Here is an 18,005-nt window from a genome sequence, read left to right on the forward strand (position 1 = left end):
CAATTTAGTATGACACATTAATCAGGGAAAAAAACTTTTGATTAGTAAACCAGCTTATTTAAGTCCGACATTTTGAGCGTTCTTTTGTTAATAGTTACACGGAAAAAGAAAATTACTTTGCGACCATTCAAAAGTTTGCTTCTATTATTCATTTACTTTTTTTTTTTTTTTTTTTTTTTTACAAAGAAATTGAAATGCATTCTGGTGTATTTAGTTTTGCAATTAAATTCATTTTTAGACAATGTAAAAAAAAAAGTTTGCTTCAATAAATGATTAACAGTAAATAAAAAAAACTATATAAGTCATGCAGAGATGAGAAACACAAACATATAAATATAAAAATGGTAACAATTTCATTAATATACAGATTGACTTCTGTCATGTTAGGTAATTGCTGTTAGTCACCTTCACAGATCACTAGTACCACTAAATTAAAATTGCACCAAACTTACCGATAATCCCAAATAATTGTTTGCACAAAAATTGAGCAGAGTTTTATTTTGGCCTTGAACTGAAATGGCTGATCCTTGTTTAGATGTAATAACTCTTTCAGATTTCCATGTTCCAGCCTTTTTGATGTCGTCCAAACCGGAGTCTAGAATTTCTTTTGCAGCACTTAGAGTGGCTGTCCCTGCTTTTAGCTGGTGGCCATAAATTGCAGAGGAGATTCCTGAAGATAAAAAAGAAAAATTGTGAGAAATTAGACATCGAGATGTGATTTTAATGAACGTTAAAATGCAAATGCTTTTAATTGTTTACGCTCTTTCTTTCTCAGCTTCATTTCGATACGCTCTCTTTGTCATTTTCTAAAGCTACCAAGTTTTTGACATGAAGGTGTTAACTCTGAATTTGCAACTAATGGAAATATCTTTAAACCTCAAAAAGTAACACCTATACGTGAATGTATCAGGCTGACAAGAAAGTGTTTGCGGTTTTTAACTTTTAAATTCAAATGAACATATCTTGCCTCCTTATTGATCAAAATAAGCACAATCAGAATGAACACACTTTTACCGATGCAAAACGTGTATTTATGCCAGTAATATAAAAATCTTGCGTTCTGGTGGTAATGAAGTCGCTGAAGGCATAGTTGATATTACTTAAGTTTTAAAAGCATTTCTCATATAGAAAGTTGTTGAGATGCTTGAATAAGTGGTAGTTGGTAGGTGAGAGGTCTGGAGAGTATGGCAGATGAGGCAGAGTTTTGTAGTGAAATTCATTCAACTACTGCCAGGTCGGTTTAGTAAGATGCAGTCGGGCATTGTCGTGGAGAAGAATTAGGCCATTTCTGTTGACTAATGCTAGGTGTTGTTGTTGAAGTTTCTGATGCATTTCATCCATTTGTTGACAGTGTTTCTCTACCAAAATGGTTTCGCTTGCATTCAAAAAACTAATGGATGAGACTGGTCGCAGACCACCAAACAGTCAGCATGATCTTTTGGTGCAACTCTGGATTCGGGAAGTGTGGAGTTTCATTGGCATCTAACCACTGAGCTGAGCATTGCCGGTTGTCGTAAAGAACACACTTTTCATCACAAGTCACAACCCGATCAAGAAACAGATTGTTCTTGTGGCGTAAAAGGGAAGATGACACTTCATAACAGCGTTTCTTTTGATTGTCGTTCAATTCATGAAACACCCATTTATTAAGTGTTTTTGTCTTTCCAATCTCTTTCAAATGGTTGGAAATTGTATACTTTATGTCTAGTTCAGAAGCAAATTCTTGAACAATTGTGTGTAGATTGGCTTTAATTAAGGCTCTTAGGTGATTGTTGTCAACATCAGAAGGCCGACCACTACGCCATTATCTTCTAGACTCGTCACTGCCACAAAATTTCTTAAACCACTATTTTACTGTGCATTCAGTAATGGTTCCTAGGCCAAATGCTTCGTTGATATCGCAAGGTGTTTCAGCAGCTTTTTAGCCTAGCTTGAATTGAAATTAGAAAATTGTGTGAATTTGCTTTTTTTTCCATCTTGTATTCAACATTCTGAAAAGACACTTGTTTTGAAACGATTGTAATTTAGACTATTAGATAGATGTTTTTTTAAAATGATATATAAAGTAAAGGTATTATCACGAAAACTTATTTGAAAATTTATCATTTGAAATCAAAAGTATAAATTCCACAAGAACTTTCTTCTCAACCTAATAATGCAAACTTAGAAATTCTTATAAAACCTTATAACTTATATTCTTTTTCTTGTATAAAATGTTTTGTTATCAAATTTCATTTTTCATCAATTTCTCTTCCAAAAAAAACTTTGTTTCAGGTAGCACTTGTTACCTAGTAATTCTTATTCTCTTAATGTTTCATTTTATTATGCATATATGTTCCATATAGATCCTTTGATTTTGCTAAAACATAACATCCAGACCCAAATTCATATTAAATGTTAATGTGGTTCTGCCAAGGCCAGAGGTCATGCCACAAAATGTCTTTAAAATTTGATTTTTTTAAAATTTGAAGGTAACCCGAATGTTATAAAAAAAAAAAAAAAAAAAAGGAATAAAGAAGCCATTTCTCATTAAAATGGGCTACCAATAAAATTTTCATAAAATAAAAAGCATAAAGCAACGACAAAAGCATCAAAACTAATTATGCTTATTTAATTCTATTATAATCATAACATTGTGAAATACCGTATATATAATAATCTGCAAACACCCATAAACAGTTTCAAGTATTCTTAATTTGCATACTTATTTTATAAACGGTTTTTAATAAATTAATATTCTATAATATACATTTGGGTGCTTGTTTACATTAAAACATCCTATATAAGAAAATATAACATTACAAATGTAAGTGTGTCGTTACTTTTAAACCAATGCATTTCAGACGAAAGCCTCACATACTTATGTATAATGGCAAAATATAAATTCCAAAAATTACTAAAAATGATCCCGTAGGAAAATAATTACAAGTAAAAATAGAATTTATTGAATTATCGAGTTTTATTGCATGTTTTAATGTGGAAGATTTGTGCGGCAAATTGACTTATCTCCCTTGACTTAAATAAAAGGTCAGCCATTTTTTTAACTTATTGCTTAATGTAATTGTGGATTTTTTTTTTATTAAAAATACTGAATCATTTTTTCTAATTTTTGAAATTGCTATTAATTTCACCATAACATGTAAATACGTAATAATGTTTTCACCTGAAATGTGTCGGTTTGAAAGATCACCAATGTAAAGACACACTTACATTTGTAATGTTATATTTTATTATGTAGGGGGTTTCTCTTATAGGCAACAAACTTAAAATTTTCCCTATTTTCTTTTATTGCAGATTTGACAACTATTGGTTATTTTTACTTCAGCTTGGTTTGGCAATTCATCATGAAGAGACTGGCATCCGAGCAGTGTTTGCAAATTGTGCAAATCTATTTTATTTACATTTGATGAAAGAATAATTTCATGAAATGAACTCATCAACTGGCCACCTTATTCATTATTTTCTTTGGGAGATATGTAAAGTCCTACAAGGGGCGCGCAATAAGTAATGTCCCTGACCCACTTCTCATAGCAGTAGAGCAACGACACTTGGCTCAATTATTAGTCTTTCTCCACATAGGAACCACCCAGAGTTATGCATTTCTCCCATCGTTTGATGCAGCTCTGGAGACCGTTTTTGTAGAACACCCCAGGTTGGTCCTCCAACCACGACGTGACTTCAGAAATCAAGGCTGCATCATCTGGGAAACGCTTTCCTTTTAAAAACAACTTCATGGCTGGGAAGATGTGAAAGTCAGAGGGTGCAAGGTCAGGAGAGTAGGGAGGATGGGGAAGGATTTCATAACCACATGCCCGTGCTTCTGATCTGGCGACATGTGAGTTGTGAACCGGAGCGTTGTCCTGCAGGAGGAGGGTACCTTTGCTGATCTTGCCCCGCCTATTGATTTTGATAGCTTCTCTTAATTTCCTCAAATGTGAAGCATAATAGGCTCCTGTAATTGTGGTACCATTTGCCAGGAAATCTGTCATCACTACTCCGTCCTGGTCCCAGAAAACTGGGAGCATGACCTTGCCAGCGGAGGGCTGCACCCTTGCCTTCTTTGGAGTTGGTGAGTCCAAGTGCTTCCACTGCATTGACTGGGCTTTAGTCTCTGGATCATAGTGATGGACCAAGATTTCATCCTGTGTAATCAGTCTTTTGAAAAACTTTGACTCATCTTCTTGGCACATCTCCAAATTCATCCTCGAGCACTCGTCACGTTCTCGCTTCTGGAATGGTGTGAGCAACCTGGGAATCCATCTGGCAGATATCTTATGTATACGTAAATGGTCATGAATGATAGTTTCCACAGACTCTGTACTAATCTTGACATCTTGGGCTATTTGGCGAATAGTAATGCGCTGATCTTCCAAAATGGCAACCCCAACTTGACGGACGGATGCCTCATCAATGGCAGAAGGGGGGGGCAGATCTGGGAGCTGTTTCCACAGACTTCCGGGTATGTTTGAATTCACGATGCCAGCGTTTTACAAGGTCATATGATGGGGCATTATCACCCTAAATTTCTTTCATTTACTCAAAAGTCTCCTGTGGTGTGCGTCCTTTCAAATACAAAACCCAGACCACTGCTCGACATTCAACAGGCTCCATTTCACACCTGACTCAGTTCAAACACCTGTAAAACAGAAACCACAATTAGTTCAGAGCTGTAATTTGCCACATAACCCATAAAGATATAAATCATTGCACATGCAAAATTTCAGTTAGACCAGACAACTGGAAGTGGGTCAGGGGCATTACTTATTGCACACCCCTCATATGTCTATGCGGAAAAAACAGACACTAGACCATTTGAAAGACATTAGACACATTATTGCTGAAATACAGCCCAATTTAATGCACAGAGTCTGTAAAAATTGTACCTTTAGATTACACCATATACATGTGAGCCGTGTGTGTGTGTATGGGGGCATATACCCAAAATTGTATTTAAACTATAAATGCCAAAACTTAATCTTTCGAATGAATCACATATTTGTATTGTGACGTTCCTGTGACAGGCAATGTCAAGTGATCTGCAAAACAGTGTTGCCATAAGACAAGGCAGTTTTGTCACATACATGAAAAAAGAATTAAAACAAGCCATTGGAGTTAGGTAATAAACGATCCTTATTTGTTTGACGTGTGTGAGTGGGCAACCTCCCATGCCATGGACAACGACACATGCTGTTTGGAAGAGACACTTTTTCGGCTGTCATCGGATGTTGGAAGGTGAGCAAAAAAGTCGCTCGCATGAGAATGAAAGGGATGAAAAAAACTCCACATGGGCTGAAGTTATGGTTAAAATAGAACAACCATTTATGTAATCATAAAGAGGGTAACTCCCTAACTGGATGGTACAAGGACATCAATTGGGAATACTGAGAACATGAAAAGAGGAGAGAGAGAGAGATGGAACAATATTTTAATCTGAATGGAATTAAAGGAATGAATTCCTTGCAACCTAAACTAATAAGCGTGACTCCCTGCAAGGGCCATCGAACATTCGAGATTGTCGGGTTTTTTAAGTTTTGTTTTGACCCAAGAACTCCATTGGACTGATTTTAAACTGTGGACTGAACTTACTCAAAGAGGCATAAGTCCTTGTATTTCCTATGAACTATATATATATGTATTGATGGTCCCCACGTGAACTTAGCCAATGGAACAGGTTTGTGTTTCATTGATCCTTGTTCTATTTTCTATTTCAAAAACAAAAGAAAATCTTGTATTATACACTCCTGATCAAGAAATTTAAGACCACTTGAAAATCTTAAAACCCCCCAAAAAACAACAAAACTAACAACCCCTTTTTTTAAGGAGAGATTTTAAACTCCTCCTCAGCAATACTACAACCTAAAAGGTTATTAAAAAAAAAAAAAGAAAAAAAGCTACATTTCAAACATTTAATTTAGAAATTTACATTTTTATAAAATGAGGCATTTTACCCTTGATCAAAATTATAAGACCAGGGGTATAAATTGTTTTTTAGTTCAGTTACAGATTAGCAATCACTGCATGAAGGTGTCACCATGTCGAGTTGAGCGTGCTCGAATTCTAGATTTCCATAAGCAAGGTTTGTCAGTGGGCAATTGCAGCTAAGGTAAATCACAGTAAAACTGATTTGCAACTTTTTAAAGAACAGTAAGAATTACGGAAAAGCAAAATCCACTAACCCCCCCCCCCCCAATTTCTCATGTATCGAGTAGGAGAATAAAAAAGGTTGTTGTGAAAGACATGAGGCTTTTGTCTAGTCAAATTAAAGCAGTCACAGATGCTGATTGCAGTCCAGTAATCATCAGATGGCACTTACGATTAATCGTGAATACTAAAACATGGGACATTGAGAAGTGGAAGAAAGTCCCATTTTCTGATAAGAAATTCAATCTACATGGCTGTGATGGCTTCCAACAATATTGGCATAATGAAAACATGCCTCCTGAAATTTTCTCCACATATAGTGGTGTAGAGTTCCTAATGATATGGGGTGCCTTTTCTTACAGAGTGACAATAGAGCTCCAAGTGGTGCAGGGTTGTCAGACAGTAGCTGGTTATGTTAGCATGCTACAAAAAGCATCGTTGATGACAAAAGGTCATCATTTGTATGGGGATGGATGGTTATTCCAACAGGATAATGCTGCAATCTATGCTGCATGATGGACCTTAACCTTTGTGCAAGAAAATGGGGTCTATCTCTTGGGACATCCTGCATGCTCACCAGACTTGAACCCAATCAAAAATGTTTGAGGATGGATGATAAGAGATGTTTATCAAAATGGCAAACAATATTCAACAAAAAATGAACTTTGTGAAGCCATCTTCAGAAGCTGGAGCAACATTCCCCGCACCTTAATGGAAACGCTTATTTCTAGCATGCCCCAAAGAATTTTTGAAGCCATCAAAACCAGTGGAGGTAGAACTTATTAAATTTGGTTGTTGAATGTTTTCAAACACTTTTCGTACAATTTCATAGAATTTATGTCTGGTCTTATAATTTTGATCAAGTGTAAAATGCCTCATTTGATAAAAATGTAAATTTCTGAATTAAATGTTTGGAATGCAGTTTCCCCCCCCCATAACCTTTTAGGTTGTAGCATTGGTAATCTTAAATAGGAGGAGTTTAAAATCTATCCTTTAAAAAAAAAAAAAAAAAAAAAAAAGAGAAAAAGTTTATTTTTAAAAATTTTCAAGTGATCTTAAATTTTTGATCAGGAGTATATTTGATGCTTGCTAATCAAATTTAAATGACTTTGAAATTAACAATACGGTCAATCCACATTTTTGATTCCTCCTTATATCTATACTTGGCTCAATGAGAAATCCTTCCAATTGAGGAAGTCACTGACTGTCAGTTTCCGATGTCCTATGAACTTTAGCTCCGATGGGCCTTCCTGATACTGAGAATTTTGAAAGACTTTCTTCTATCATATTTGTCTTTCTTTTAGCATTTTTCTAGCAGCGCCGTTGAGTTTTTAATTTTTCTAAAATAATAATAAGAACCAAAAAAAAAACAAACAAAAAATGATAAAACCTAATTCTCTGGATTTTGTGTCCTCCTTCCCATTTTTATTTTTTGCTTTGGTTGATCTGTTGTGCTTTCTACTAACCTGCCATTCTTGCTTCATTGTTTAACCATATGCACAGAAGCTCTAATGGGGATATAAGCACTTTAGCACATACCCGACTCTGTATCATATGAGGATCTCCGCCCTAACAGAGTGAAGCTATACCCTAAATCTTAGTGCTGGGAATCAGATTAATCCAAAACACTCAAAACTAAATCAAATAGTATAATAAAAATGTTTTTTTTTAGTTTATTTTAATTTAAAGTTTACTGACTAATACTTTTGTCGATAGTAATATTAATAAAATACAATATAAAATTATATTAATATTAAAGCAACTTAATAAAAAAAAGGATATTGTTTCCAAAACTTTCTTAGAATTTTAGTTTCATTCATTTTTAAGGGAAGTAATTTATATGAAAACTTCCGGTTTAACTTTTATGGCATTAGTAAGACATCTGATGTTGTTGGAATGTTGGAAACATACTACAACTTGATCTTAGCAAAGAGATCATACTCGCACTTGTCTTTTTATGGAGGTATCCTCTTGGGTATTATTTACTCTTTTTTGGGGAGGGGGGGGGTCATGTATCTGTTCTATTTTCATAATACCATCCTACCAGGCATTACCACCTTTTTGTAAGGAAGTGGAGGTGAATCCTCCCAGCTTCTTACCTTCTATTTTGTAAGCATAGGAAGTATTTATTTTCTATAAAAAAATACAAGGTTATAGAAAAACTCATTCATTCTTTTAAGCCAGAGAGTTTTTTTTCCTATGGTGCCAAAGTCAACATAGTCTAGGACATTTTTGAAATGGTCTGTTCCTTGCAGTATGCTGTTAGCCATATGCAGTTCTAGGAGATCCACCTTAACCTAATTGCCTGAGGTGCCCCTACTGGGGGATGCAGAAGAAACTGCCCAGTCATTTTTTGCAAACAAGAGTGTTTTTCCTTTAGGGCACTAACTAATCCCACTTTTCCCCACCCTTGTGTTACATCATTTCGCTGTGGGAGAGAAATAAATAACTTTCAATGTGGCCATACGGTTGAAGTCTACTCTTCCCCCCCCCCACCTTATACTGTTCAGATTTAATCTTCCTCTGAGGTTATCAGAACTAAGCCTGCTTCACATTACACAACCATCGTATCATTCTTATACCATGTCGTCAGATTTCACTTCCATACAACATCACACATGCCTGATAGACTTTTTCTTTGCTTAACAGTAGTAATGTTCTACTGGTTAGTAATGGCAAAAGTTCCTTGAACTTATTTCATCCATTGTAGGCAGCATCTCAGCAAGAGGCTACGATAAAATTTCTAAAGTCATTGTTTTTTTTTTTAAAAGATATGATGATCAACTGTTGGTGGTGGAATTTCTAGGCTTTGCTGCAGTCTTGTACAGAAAACCCCCACCCTCCGCCTGAAAACCACTGACAGAGAAATCGTTTTCATGTAATGACTAAACAGTTGTTAATTAAGTTTTTTTGCCGCTTCTAAAAATAGAATCCTAATTTAAAAACAAGGGCAAGCAACTCTTACAAAACTAGACAAATTCAATGTAGAAGTAATCTATATATCTATAAAAGTGAACGTGTCTGTCTGTCTGTCTGTGTACATTTCCCTACGCAATAACTCTGTCAATTTTTAGTCTATAGACTCGAAATTTGAAATACCGGGTACTGAGATTTGAGAAAATCGATGTGACGGGTGTCAGCCAGAAATTTGGCTGTTAAGGGGTCAAATTTCAACGATTTGACCTTTAAGAACTCTACCAAACTCCTCCGACAATTTTGGGTCTAGACACTTGAAATTTTAGATATAGGTTCCTTGAACCTGGATCTAACTTAATAAAGTGATTTGAGCCCGAAACTATAAATTTTAAGGGGTCATAATAGGGGTCAAAGTTTTAAAAAATTAACCATTTTTTTGTTTTTTTTGCACAGCATACACCTCCAAACACCTGAGCAACGCCGGGCACCCCTGCTAGTTATTACTATTGATGACAAATTACTTTAATAGGAAATACAGTTTGGAAAACCTTTAACTTTATTAACTATTTGTCTTAGAAATAGTTACTTAATATAAATTATGAGCCTGTAAAGTTAACGTAAATATCGATTTTAAGCAAAGTAGCCATCTTTAGTTGGAAGAAGTAAGCTTCATAAGGTCAAAAATTGGATAAAAACTAAATGGCCGCTTTGTTCAGAATCGAATGTAGTTTTAACGGCTTATAAAATTAACATTTCGGCATATTTCTCGAGATACTTCATTCTTGTATTACTTCCCCTGTTTTCTAGACGGTGGTTGGTGATTTGGCGTCCCAACGAAACATCTTCCAATAAATATTTTAACTGAAGAAATTTATCACATTTTTAGACCAATTATTATTATTAGTAGTAGTACTAGTAATATTTATATTATCATTATAAGTAGTTTCACATAAGAATGATATTTTTCTGTAAAAAAAAAAAAAAAAAAAAAAATGTTCATTTACTTTTAAGAATGTTTCACATAAAAAAGAAAGTTAATTACAAGAAATAATTTTTTTAAATAAAAGAATTGTTGGGTTTGTATTACTATACACAGATTCGAAAAAGTTGTCAAAAAAAAAAATGTAACAAATAAATGTTATCAAAGGCAAGATAAGTTAGTTTTCTACCTAACTGGATAATTTTTTAGTGTTTTTATTTAATGTAACATGTTTATTCAGCTCGAAAAACATACGGTGTTTACCAATGTATTTAAAAATTACAAACAGCGCCGGCCTCTTTGTTGAACATGGTAAGTTTGGGAAAATGAGTTAAAAAATAAAATAAAAAACTATACAAAATACTGTTAGAAACTTGCTCGGGTTTATATTACTCTACACATAGATTTGAAAAAAGCTGTCAAAAAACAAATATATAACAAATAAATGTTATCAAGGGCAAGATAAGTTACTTTTCTACCAAACTGGATATATTTTTCGTGTTTTTATTCAATGTAACATGTTTATTCAGCTCGAAAAATATGCAGTGTTTACTGATGTATTGGAAAATTCAAAATGGCGCCCGACTCTCTCTTTAACATGATAAGTTTGGGAAAAAGTGTTATAAATAATGAACCAGACAAAATACTATTAAAAACCACCGAATATATGTCAACTTATGTCACGGTAACATATATTGAGCGAATTTCTAACAGTATTTTGTCTAGTTTATTATTTATATCACCTTTTCCCGAACTTACCCTATTAAAGAGAGAGTCGGCCGCCATTTCGAATTTTCCAATACATCGGTAAACACTGTATGCTTTTCGAGCTGAATAAACATGTTACATTTAATAAAAAGACAAAAAATATATCCACTTTGGTAGAAAGTAACTTATTTTGCCTTTGATAACATTTATTTGTTATATATTTGTTTTTTGACAACTTTTTCGAATCTATGTGTACAGTAATACAAACCCACTTGTTCAATATATGTTACCGTGACATAGGCTGACATATACTCGGTGGCTTTTTAACAGTATTTTGTATATTTTTATTTTTAATTCATTTTCCCAAACTTACCGTGTTCAACAAAGAGTCCGGCGCCATTTTTAATTTTCCAATACATCGGTAAATACTATGTTTTTTGAGTGGAATAAACGTGTTACATTAAATAAAAAACACTAAAAAAATTACTCAGGTGGAAAAGTAACTTATCTTGCCTTTGATAACATTCATTTGTTATATATTTGTTTTTTGACCACTTTTTTCGAATCTATATGTATAGTAATCCAAACCCGAATTGTTCACATTAAAATGTTAAATAAAAAAATATTATATTATATATTATAATATATAGTATCTGTTGAAATATTTCGTCGGGGCACCAAATCATCTATCACCGTCTAGAAAACAAGGGAAGCAATGCAACAATGAAATGTCTCGAGATATGCTGGAATGCCCTAATATTAGATATTTTTAAGCAAATAAGTCACAAATGCGGTGTTGGCCAAAACAAATTGTTTTTAATTAATTCCCCAACTGTATTTCCTTAAAAATAACATGCCGCCAATAGTAAGACCCCTACTGACTCCACAAAATCTCGATACAGAAAATTATAATTGAAAAAGTAGCAGCTGTTCTGGTTTTATTAAAGCAGCAACAATTTGCAATATTTATACGGAACAAAATATCAAACAGATCTTTTTTTCCCTAAAAAAACAAAAACAAAGAATTGATTATTTCACAAATAAACTTATAAACACTGATGAGGCGGCGGTAGCGTTGGGGCACGCGCGCCCCAACATCACCCCCGCCTTCTTCCCCAATGTAAACAGAAAGCAGTAAAATCTAAACATGTTAAAATATATTCTAATCAGTAAACGTTGGCGCATGGACTTACGGAAAAACGGTCAATTAAACTGCAGAAGCACCTGTTAAGCCACACAAGTTCTATAATTGAATCCCCCCCTCCTGCAAAAAAAAAAGAACGAAAAACATGTTTGGTGCTTATGTTTTTGTAAACCGCATTAAAAACTACGTAAGACAGAAAAAAAAAAAAAAAAAATCTCCCCCCCAAAAGAAATGTAATATATCTTTTTTTAAATTTTGTTTTAGACAATTTTTTCTTCGATTTTTAAATTGTCCGCCAATGAAAAAAAAAAAAGAAAGTCTTTTCGACATTATAAACTTGGAGGTATTTTGTTCGTTTTCGTATTCACAAAAGATTCGTACATCATGTGAAAAGGCAGTTTGCTACATGAAGGTACGTTCAACAAACGTCGTTTATGTTACCGCGCGTAGCGTAAACAGAAGCTGTAAAATGGCGGAAAGTAGTTCGTGGGTTTAGGGGTTAATACCATGCAAACGGTAAATTTGCACCGGGTTTGATTATCGGATTCGTTGTCAGCGACCTCGATTACCTCTAAAAACCAAATTAGAGTGGTCGGCGTTCTGTTGTAGCGTCGCTATATTTACCCCCCCACCAAAAAAAAAAAAAAAAAAAAAAGATTAAAATGGAACGAAATTTACATTTCCGTTCTATTTTTAAAACAACTGTAAAACAGCGCGTTCTTCGCAAGGTTTACAAAAAAAAAAAAAAAAAAAAAAAAAAAAAATGAAACTCAATATTAAAATATTTGTAGGGCACTTCTGCAGTATGCGGACGGCGGCCATTGTTAGGGGCGGTAACTCCAATTTCTTCTTGGTCAAATAACACAGAAAATAAAGGTACCAGTGCATTTATTGATCCGTGCTGAAATAATAACGTTATTTAAAAAGCCATTCTTAACATGGGGAGGGGGGTATTTTGTAACTATTCTATACTTTAACTTTACAATTGAATAAAAAACAAAACTTTAATTAAACTTGGAAATACGATTAAAAAAATAGCGCGGATCAGTAAGTGCACTAGCACCAAAATAAATAACAAACAAGATTTTTTTTTCCGAACAAAATATTTGAAAACCAAAACATAATTGTAAAAACATTTATTTAAATGTTTGCGGAAGAAAATATAATTTTGTAATGAAAGCAACATTGGATTTTTATAAAGTATTTTTTTTCTTTTTCGAACAAATAAGTAATTTAAATTAAACATTTTTCGAAAGCAATATTGAAGGTCAACAATCGAAAAGCGCCACTTGGCGACAGTTTAGTAAAACGCACCAAAAAGGGTAAAATCCATTGAAAGCGGTCGGTGGTTCTATGAGAAAATAAAGCTGTGTACGCATTATAAATGTTTCTTTTCTGTGTCTTACGTTATACATTAGTACATTAGGGGTCATTTCGAGTTAAAAGTTTATTTACTGCACTCATCTGGACTGGAGAAAATCATTATTTAAATGTGTATGTCTCGTCTAAATAACTAACGATAATTCTGATATGGCCGACCAGACGAGACGGGTGATCAAAAAGTCAGATCGAGCGCACCGGAAACCGAAATGAGATCAAATTGACAATTGGCTTTTTTTAATTAATTTTTTTTTTTTTTGGCTTGAACTTTGCGCTTTTCAGATTAATTTATGTTTTATTTTCTTGGTGGATAATTTTTTTTTTTGGCCGTGTTTTTTTTTTTGGGGGGGGGGAGGTTCTTGAATAAAAAAAATAACTCGACTGTTTTTTATTCAAACGTAAATAAAATTCAATTTCGATTTGGCTCATTTCGTTAGTCTCATTTCGTTTTCCGGTACGCGGTATGCTCGATCTGACTTTTTGATCACCCATCTGGTCGGCCATATCAGAGAATTATCGTTAGTTATTTAGACGAGACACACATACACATTTAAATCATGATTTTCTCTAGTCCAGATAGGTGCAGTAAATAAACTTTTAACTCGAAATGACCCCTAACGTAAGACACAGAAAAGAAACATTTATAATGCGTACACAGCTTTATTTTCTCATAGAACCACCGACCGCTTTCAATGGATTTTACCCCAAAAAGATGGTCACCCACCGGCCACCATCCCCATACTGCAGAAGTGCCATTTGTAAGGGGGTGCTTGCTCCTCTCCTGCTCCAGTTACTAATGCAACTGCAACGTTCTAGTAAATCGATCACCCATTTTAGAACCACTCGATGCTTTTAGGCCAAATTTCATGAATTTTTCCCTAAAAAGTAGACTTTTTTTCCTTTTCAAATTTCGCGTTTAAAAAAAAAAAGAGAAAAAAAAGGGGCTAAATTTGGGCTAAAAACGACGAGTTGTTCTAAAATTGATGATCGATTTACTAGAATATTGCATTAGAAACTGAACACCCACTAGAAATATTTGGCGCACGTATGGAAGCGGTACCCACTCTGTATTTTGTTTTCGTCTTTCAGTTTTTCAGCAGATTATTATCGAATAGACCCTAGTTTACTTAATTATCTGAAAAAAATTTAAGTCAATATTTAAATATTTGTAGGAGGTGCTTAGTTTCTAATGCAACGTTCTAGTGAATCGATCACCCATTTTAGAACCATTCGATGTTTTCAGGCCAAATTTCGCAATTTTAGCCCCCCCCCCTCCCCTTATTTTTTGGGGGGGTGGGTGGGGGAGGGGGATTATTTTAAAAAACGAAGTTAAAAAAAATGGCTAAATTCGCGAAGTTTAGCCTAAAAACGTCGTCGTCGGCTCCCACTCGTATCCGAGTATTAGGTCCTGTCGCCTGTAACCAGTCTCCTATAGTTAGAAACTCATTGAGTTTCTAAATAACGTTATTTCGGCACGATCCGTAGCTGCTGCAGAAGTACCAGTTTTTTTTTTTTCTGAACTTATGCAACAATTTTTTTTTTTTTTTTTTTAATTAATTTCCTTTTGAATAAAACAGCTGTTTGTCTAAGATCAACGTGTTGTATCTGCTCTGATACTACATTCATCTGCTCTGTCCACTGACAGGACAAATCATTCTCAACTAAGGCAAGTTTAATTTGGGTACTTGCATCTATGTTACAACGCTAAAATAATAGCGTCATTATTTAGAAAGCCATTCTTAACATGGGGAGGGGGAGGATGTTTTGTAAAAAAAAAAAAAAAAAAAATTGAATTTAATAATAAAATATTGTTAACTGAATAATGCAGTAACCTGAATCTGTTCTATTCCAGTGCCCCTCCTCTTTTTTTAGGGAACTGGATTTTCCGTAAATCAAAACAATCGTCCTTGTGTCCGTGTCTTCGTACGGAGGTAAGTTCTGACAATAAAATTAAATTTTATATTTGTTTAAAATCGGTGCAATTCGGAAAAATCTTGACACAACACTTAATTATACAAAAAAAAAAAAAAAAAAAAGGATGGTTTTCAATAAAATATAAACAAACTATGGCTATTGCATCACACAGGCAGAATTTTTGTACATTCGAGGTCGTAATTACTTTGGGAATTAGCACAAAACAATTTAGGAATTTACTTAAAAAAAAAAAAAAGAGTTGTTAAGAAATAATTCCCAAACTAAAATAATTTAACTTGAAAATCATTTAGGACGAAAATAACCTTTTATCCTTACATAAAAAAAAACAAAAAAACACGCGACACGCAGTTCTTTGAAAGAGACCGGGGTCACACAAAACAGCGCACTCAGCATAAACGCGCGTAGGTTTCGTGTTTATGTTTAAAAAAAATAAATAATGTACAAGCGAAAATAACAGGTGCTTGCACAGGGGGAAAAAATGAAGCAAGTTTAGACTTTTGAAAGACGAAAAAAAACAGTCATACCAAAAGTATTGCGTGTTAGAAAAGATTTGCCACTGGAGATCAAATAATGCATACGCACGGGAGCAGCCATGTTCTTTTTTAATTTATGTTTTTTTTTCCTTTTTTTTTTTTTTGACGACTACCGGAAGTAATCAAACATTGCGCAACTAACACGTGGATTTTTCCCCTTAAAATTTTCTCGTTCAGTAGAGTAAAATAATTTTTTTTTTTTTTAATCTGAGCTTTTCTTTCTTTTAAAGTATGGCGAATACATTTTTAAAGAATATAGAATAAAATAAATAAATAAATAAACACACACGCACGCGCGAACGTGCGCGCGTGCGCGCCTACACGCGCCTGTGCCCACACATAAATTAAATCAACTCGAAAAATATATCTTCAATGATAAAACAAACCTATCAAGATAGAAACAACCTCTACCCGCTTAATAGAGGCAGTTTATGCATTAAATTAAAAAGATAAAGAGTCAAGTTACATAAAACCTTATTATATTATCAGGTCAATATAGTCAAATATGAGAGGGAAATGGAGGGTGGGGAAGGAAACCTCTTAAGACCATGGCGTTTCAAAGCTAAATACTTCTCATCAGAACAGGAGAAAAAAACCGGCATTATATAAAGATAAGAATAAAAACAAGGGCAATGGAGTGACGAACACCTCTTACTTACAAAATGAGTTATCTTGAACTTTGCAGACATTTTTTTTCTAGAAATTTGGCTCAATTAAATTATTTTCAAATAGATTTAAAAGTATACAAAGCAATTTATTTAAATTTCAATACTTTAAGTCCTTTTTATTAGATATTAAAAACGTACATAATCTATACTCTTAAATTTTTTTATTCATATTAAAAACCCTTTTTTCTATATATTTAAAACTAGTGGTTGTACCCGGCGTTGCCCGGGTGTGGAGAGATTTTATGGTGAAAGAATTGAGCAGTGGACCCTAAAAAAAAAAAAAAATTTAACCAACCCCTAAAAAAAAAATGAAAGTAGCAGCGAGTACCTGTGCGAGCGCAAAAAAAAAAAAAATTTTTTTTAAATTAGCCGCAGTAGTCAGGCTCAAACCTGTAACACTAAGAGGAAAAGGAGGTGAAAAACAGGAAACGGTTTAGTCGTTGCACCCACTGCGACTTACGATGTTGTAAGTGTTCAAAATAAGGTTAGTCATTGCAAGGTGTATGGTGACTTTGCAAAAATGTTGCCGCAAAAACTGACTCCTCCTTGCAAAAGACGGCTCAGTTGACCAGCACAGAATTAATGTTTTTGGACAATATTTGGATATTTGTCATCCGAGTGTCCAATCTTTCTAATGATACCAGTTTTATCAGTGTTCCTCGCGTGTGCTGAAAGTTTTTGACTCACGCACACATTTTCCCTTTTATATTAGAGAAGAAAATACAACGTTGTTATATATGGGTTGTTGAATTGCATTCATCTGCAAAAGATCTAGCTAATTTTCATATTGTTTTAAACATTCATTTTAATTAATTCTCTGTTAGTTTTTTGGTTTTCTTATGGGATGATCATCTTTAGTTAACTATTACATGTAATTATATTCTTGCAGATATTCTACATGATTTATACTTGTGTAATATTTGCGTAAAATGGTTATAGTAAAGATAAACCTCTTTCTACATATATATTTATGTATGCGTATATATATTTGTTTAAAAAATTTTGCCTACGAAACTCCTCTGTCAGTTTTTGTCTCCAGACATGAAACTTAATATATAGGGTATTCGAACCCATACAAAACTTTATATTTGGGTTTTAGCTGGAGAAAATCGGTGCAAAAGTGTGAAAATTAAAGAGATGGAATTTGCCCGGTAAAGGTCGAACGACGGCATTACGAATATGCATGCATAACGTAATAGCTATTGGTTCATGTTTTAATTTTTAGCTTTACAGCAAACATGTCTTCATAGTACAGTCATTAACATCAAAGGAAAAAGTAAATCGTAAGCTAGATATTTTGGTTTTGATTCTCGGTAGTGGTGCATGAGTCATTTAAAAAAAAATTTTTTTTTTAAATCATTACTATATATTGGGTCCATTATAATGTAATAACAAATACAAAATTATGCATTAATCAAAATATCATATTTAAGCGTATTTTACGACCGGGCAATGCCGGGCGGCCTGCTAGTATATTAAAAAACATGGGTTACGACAATTATTTTTTATTTGATTTTAAAGATGGCCAAAAGGGCCACTATAAATATTAGCATTTTAGCACAGAGTTTTACAATTGGAGTGAGAAATGTATGGAATATATT

At 33.9% G+C, this 18,005-nt stretch overlaps 1 protein-coding gene across 1 annotated transcript in view; it reads right to left on the reverse strand.

Annotated features, from left to right (window-relative positions):
* LOC145239807 (2-amino-3-ketobutyrate coenzyme A ligase, mitochondrial-like) overlaps window positions 1-15,878 on the reverse strand; it is a 47,660-nt gene extending 31,782 nt beyond the window's left edge. The window contains exons 1-2 of the mRNA XM_080103331.1: window positions 15,728-15,878; window positions 453-670 (exon numbers count right to left, since the gene is read on the reverse strand). Coding sequence (XP_079959457.1) covers window positions 453-670; window positions 15,728-15,797 — 288 coding nt within the window. The 5' untranslated portion in view covers window positions 15,798-15,878. The remainder of the gene's footprint in view (window positions 1-452; window positions 671-15,727) is intronic.
* Window positions 15,879-18,005: the final 2,127 nt, after the last annotated feature.

The sequence above is a fragment of the Euprymna scolopes genome, chromosome 19 (assembly GCF_053919585.1).
Source record: "Euprymna scolopes isolate OS-2025 chromosome 19, ASM5391958v1, whole genome shotgun sequence".
Taxonomy (NCBI): Eukaryota; Metazoa; Mollusca; class Cephalopoda; order Sepiida; family Sepiolidae; genus Euprymna; species Euprymna scolopes.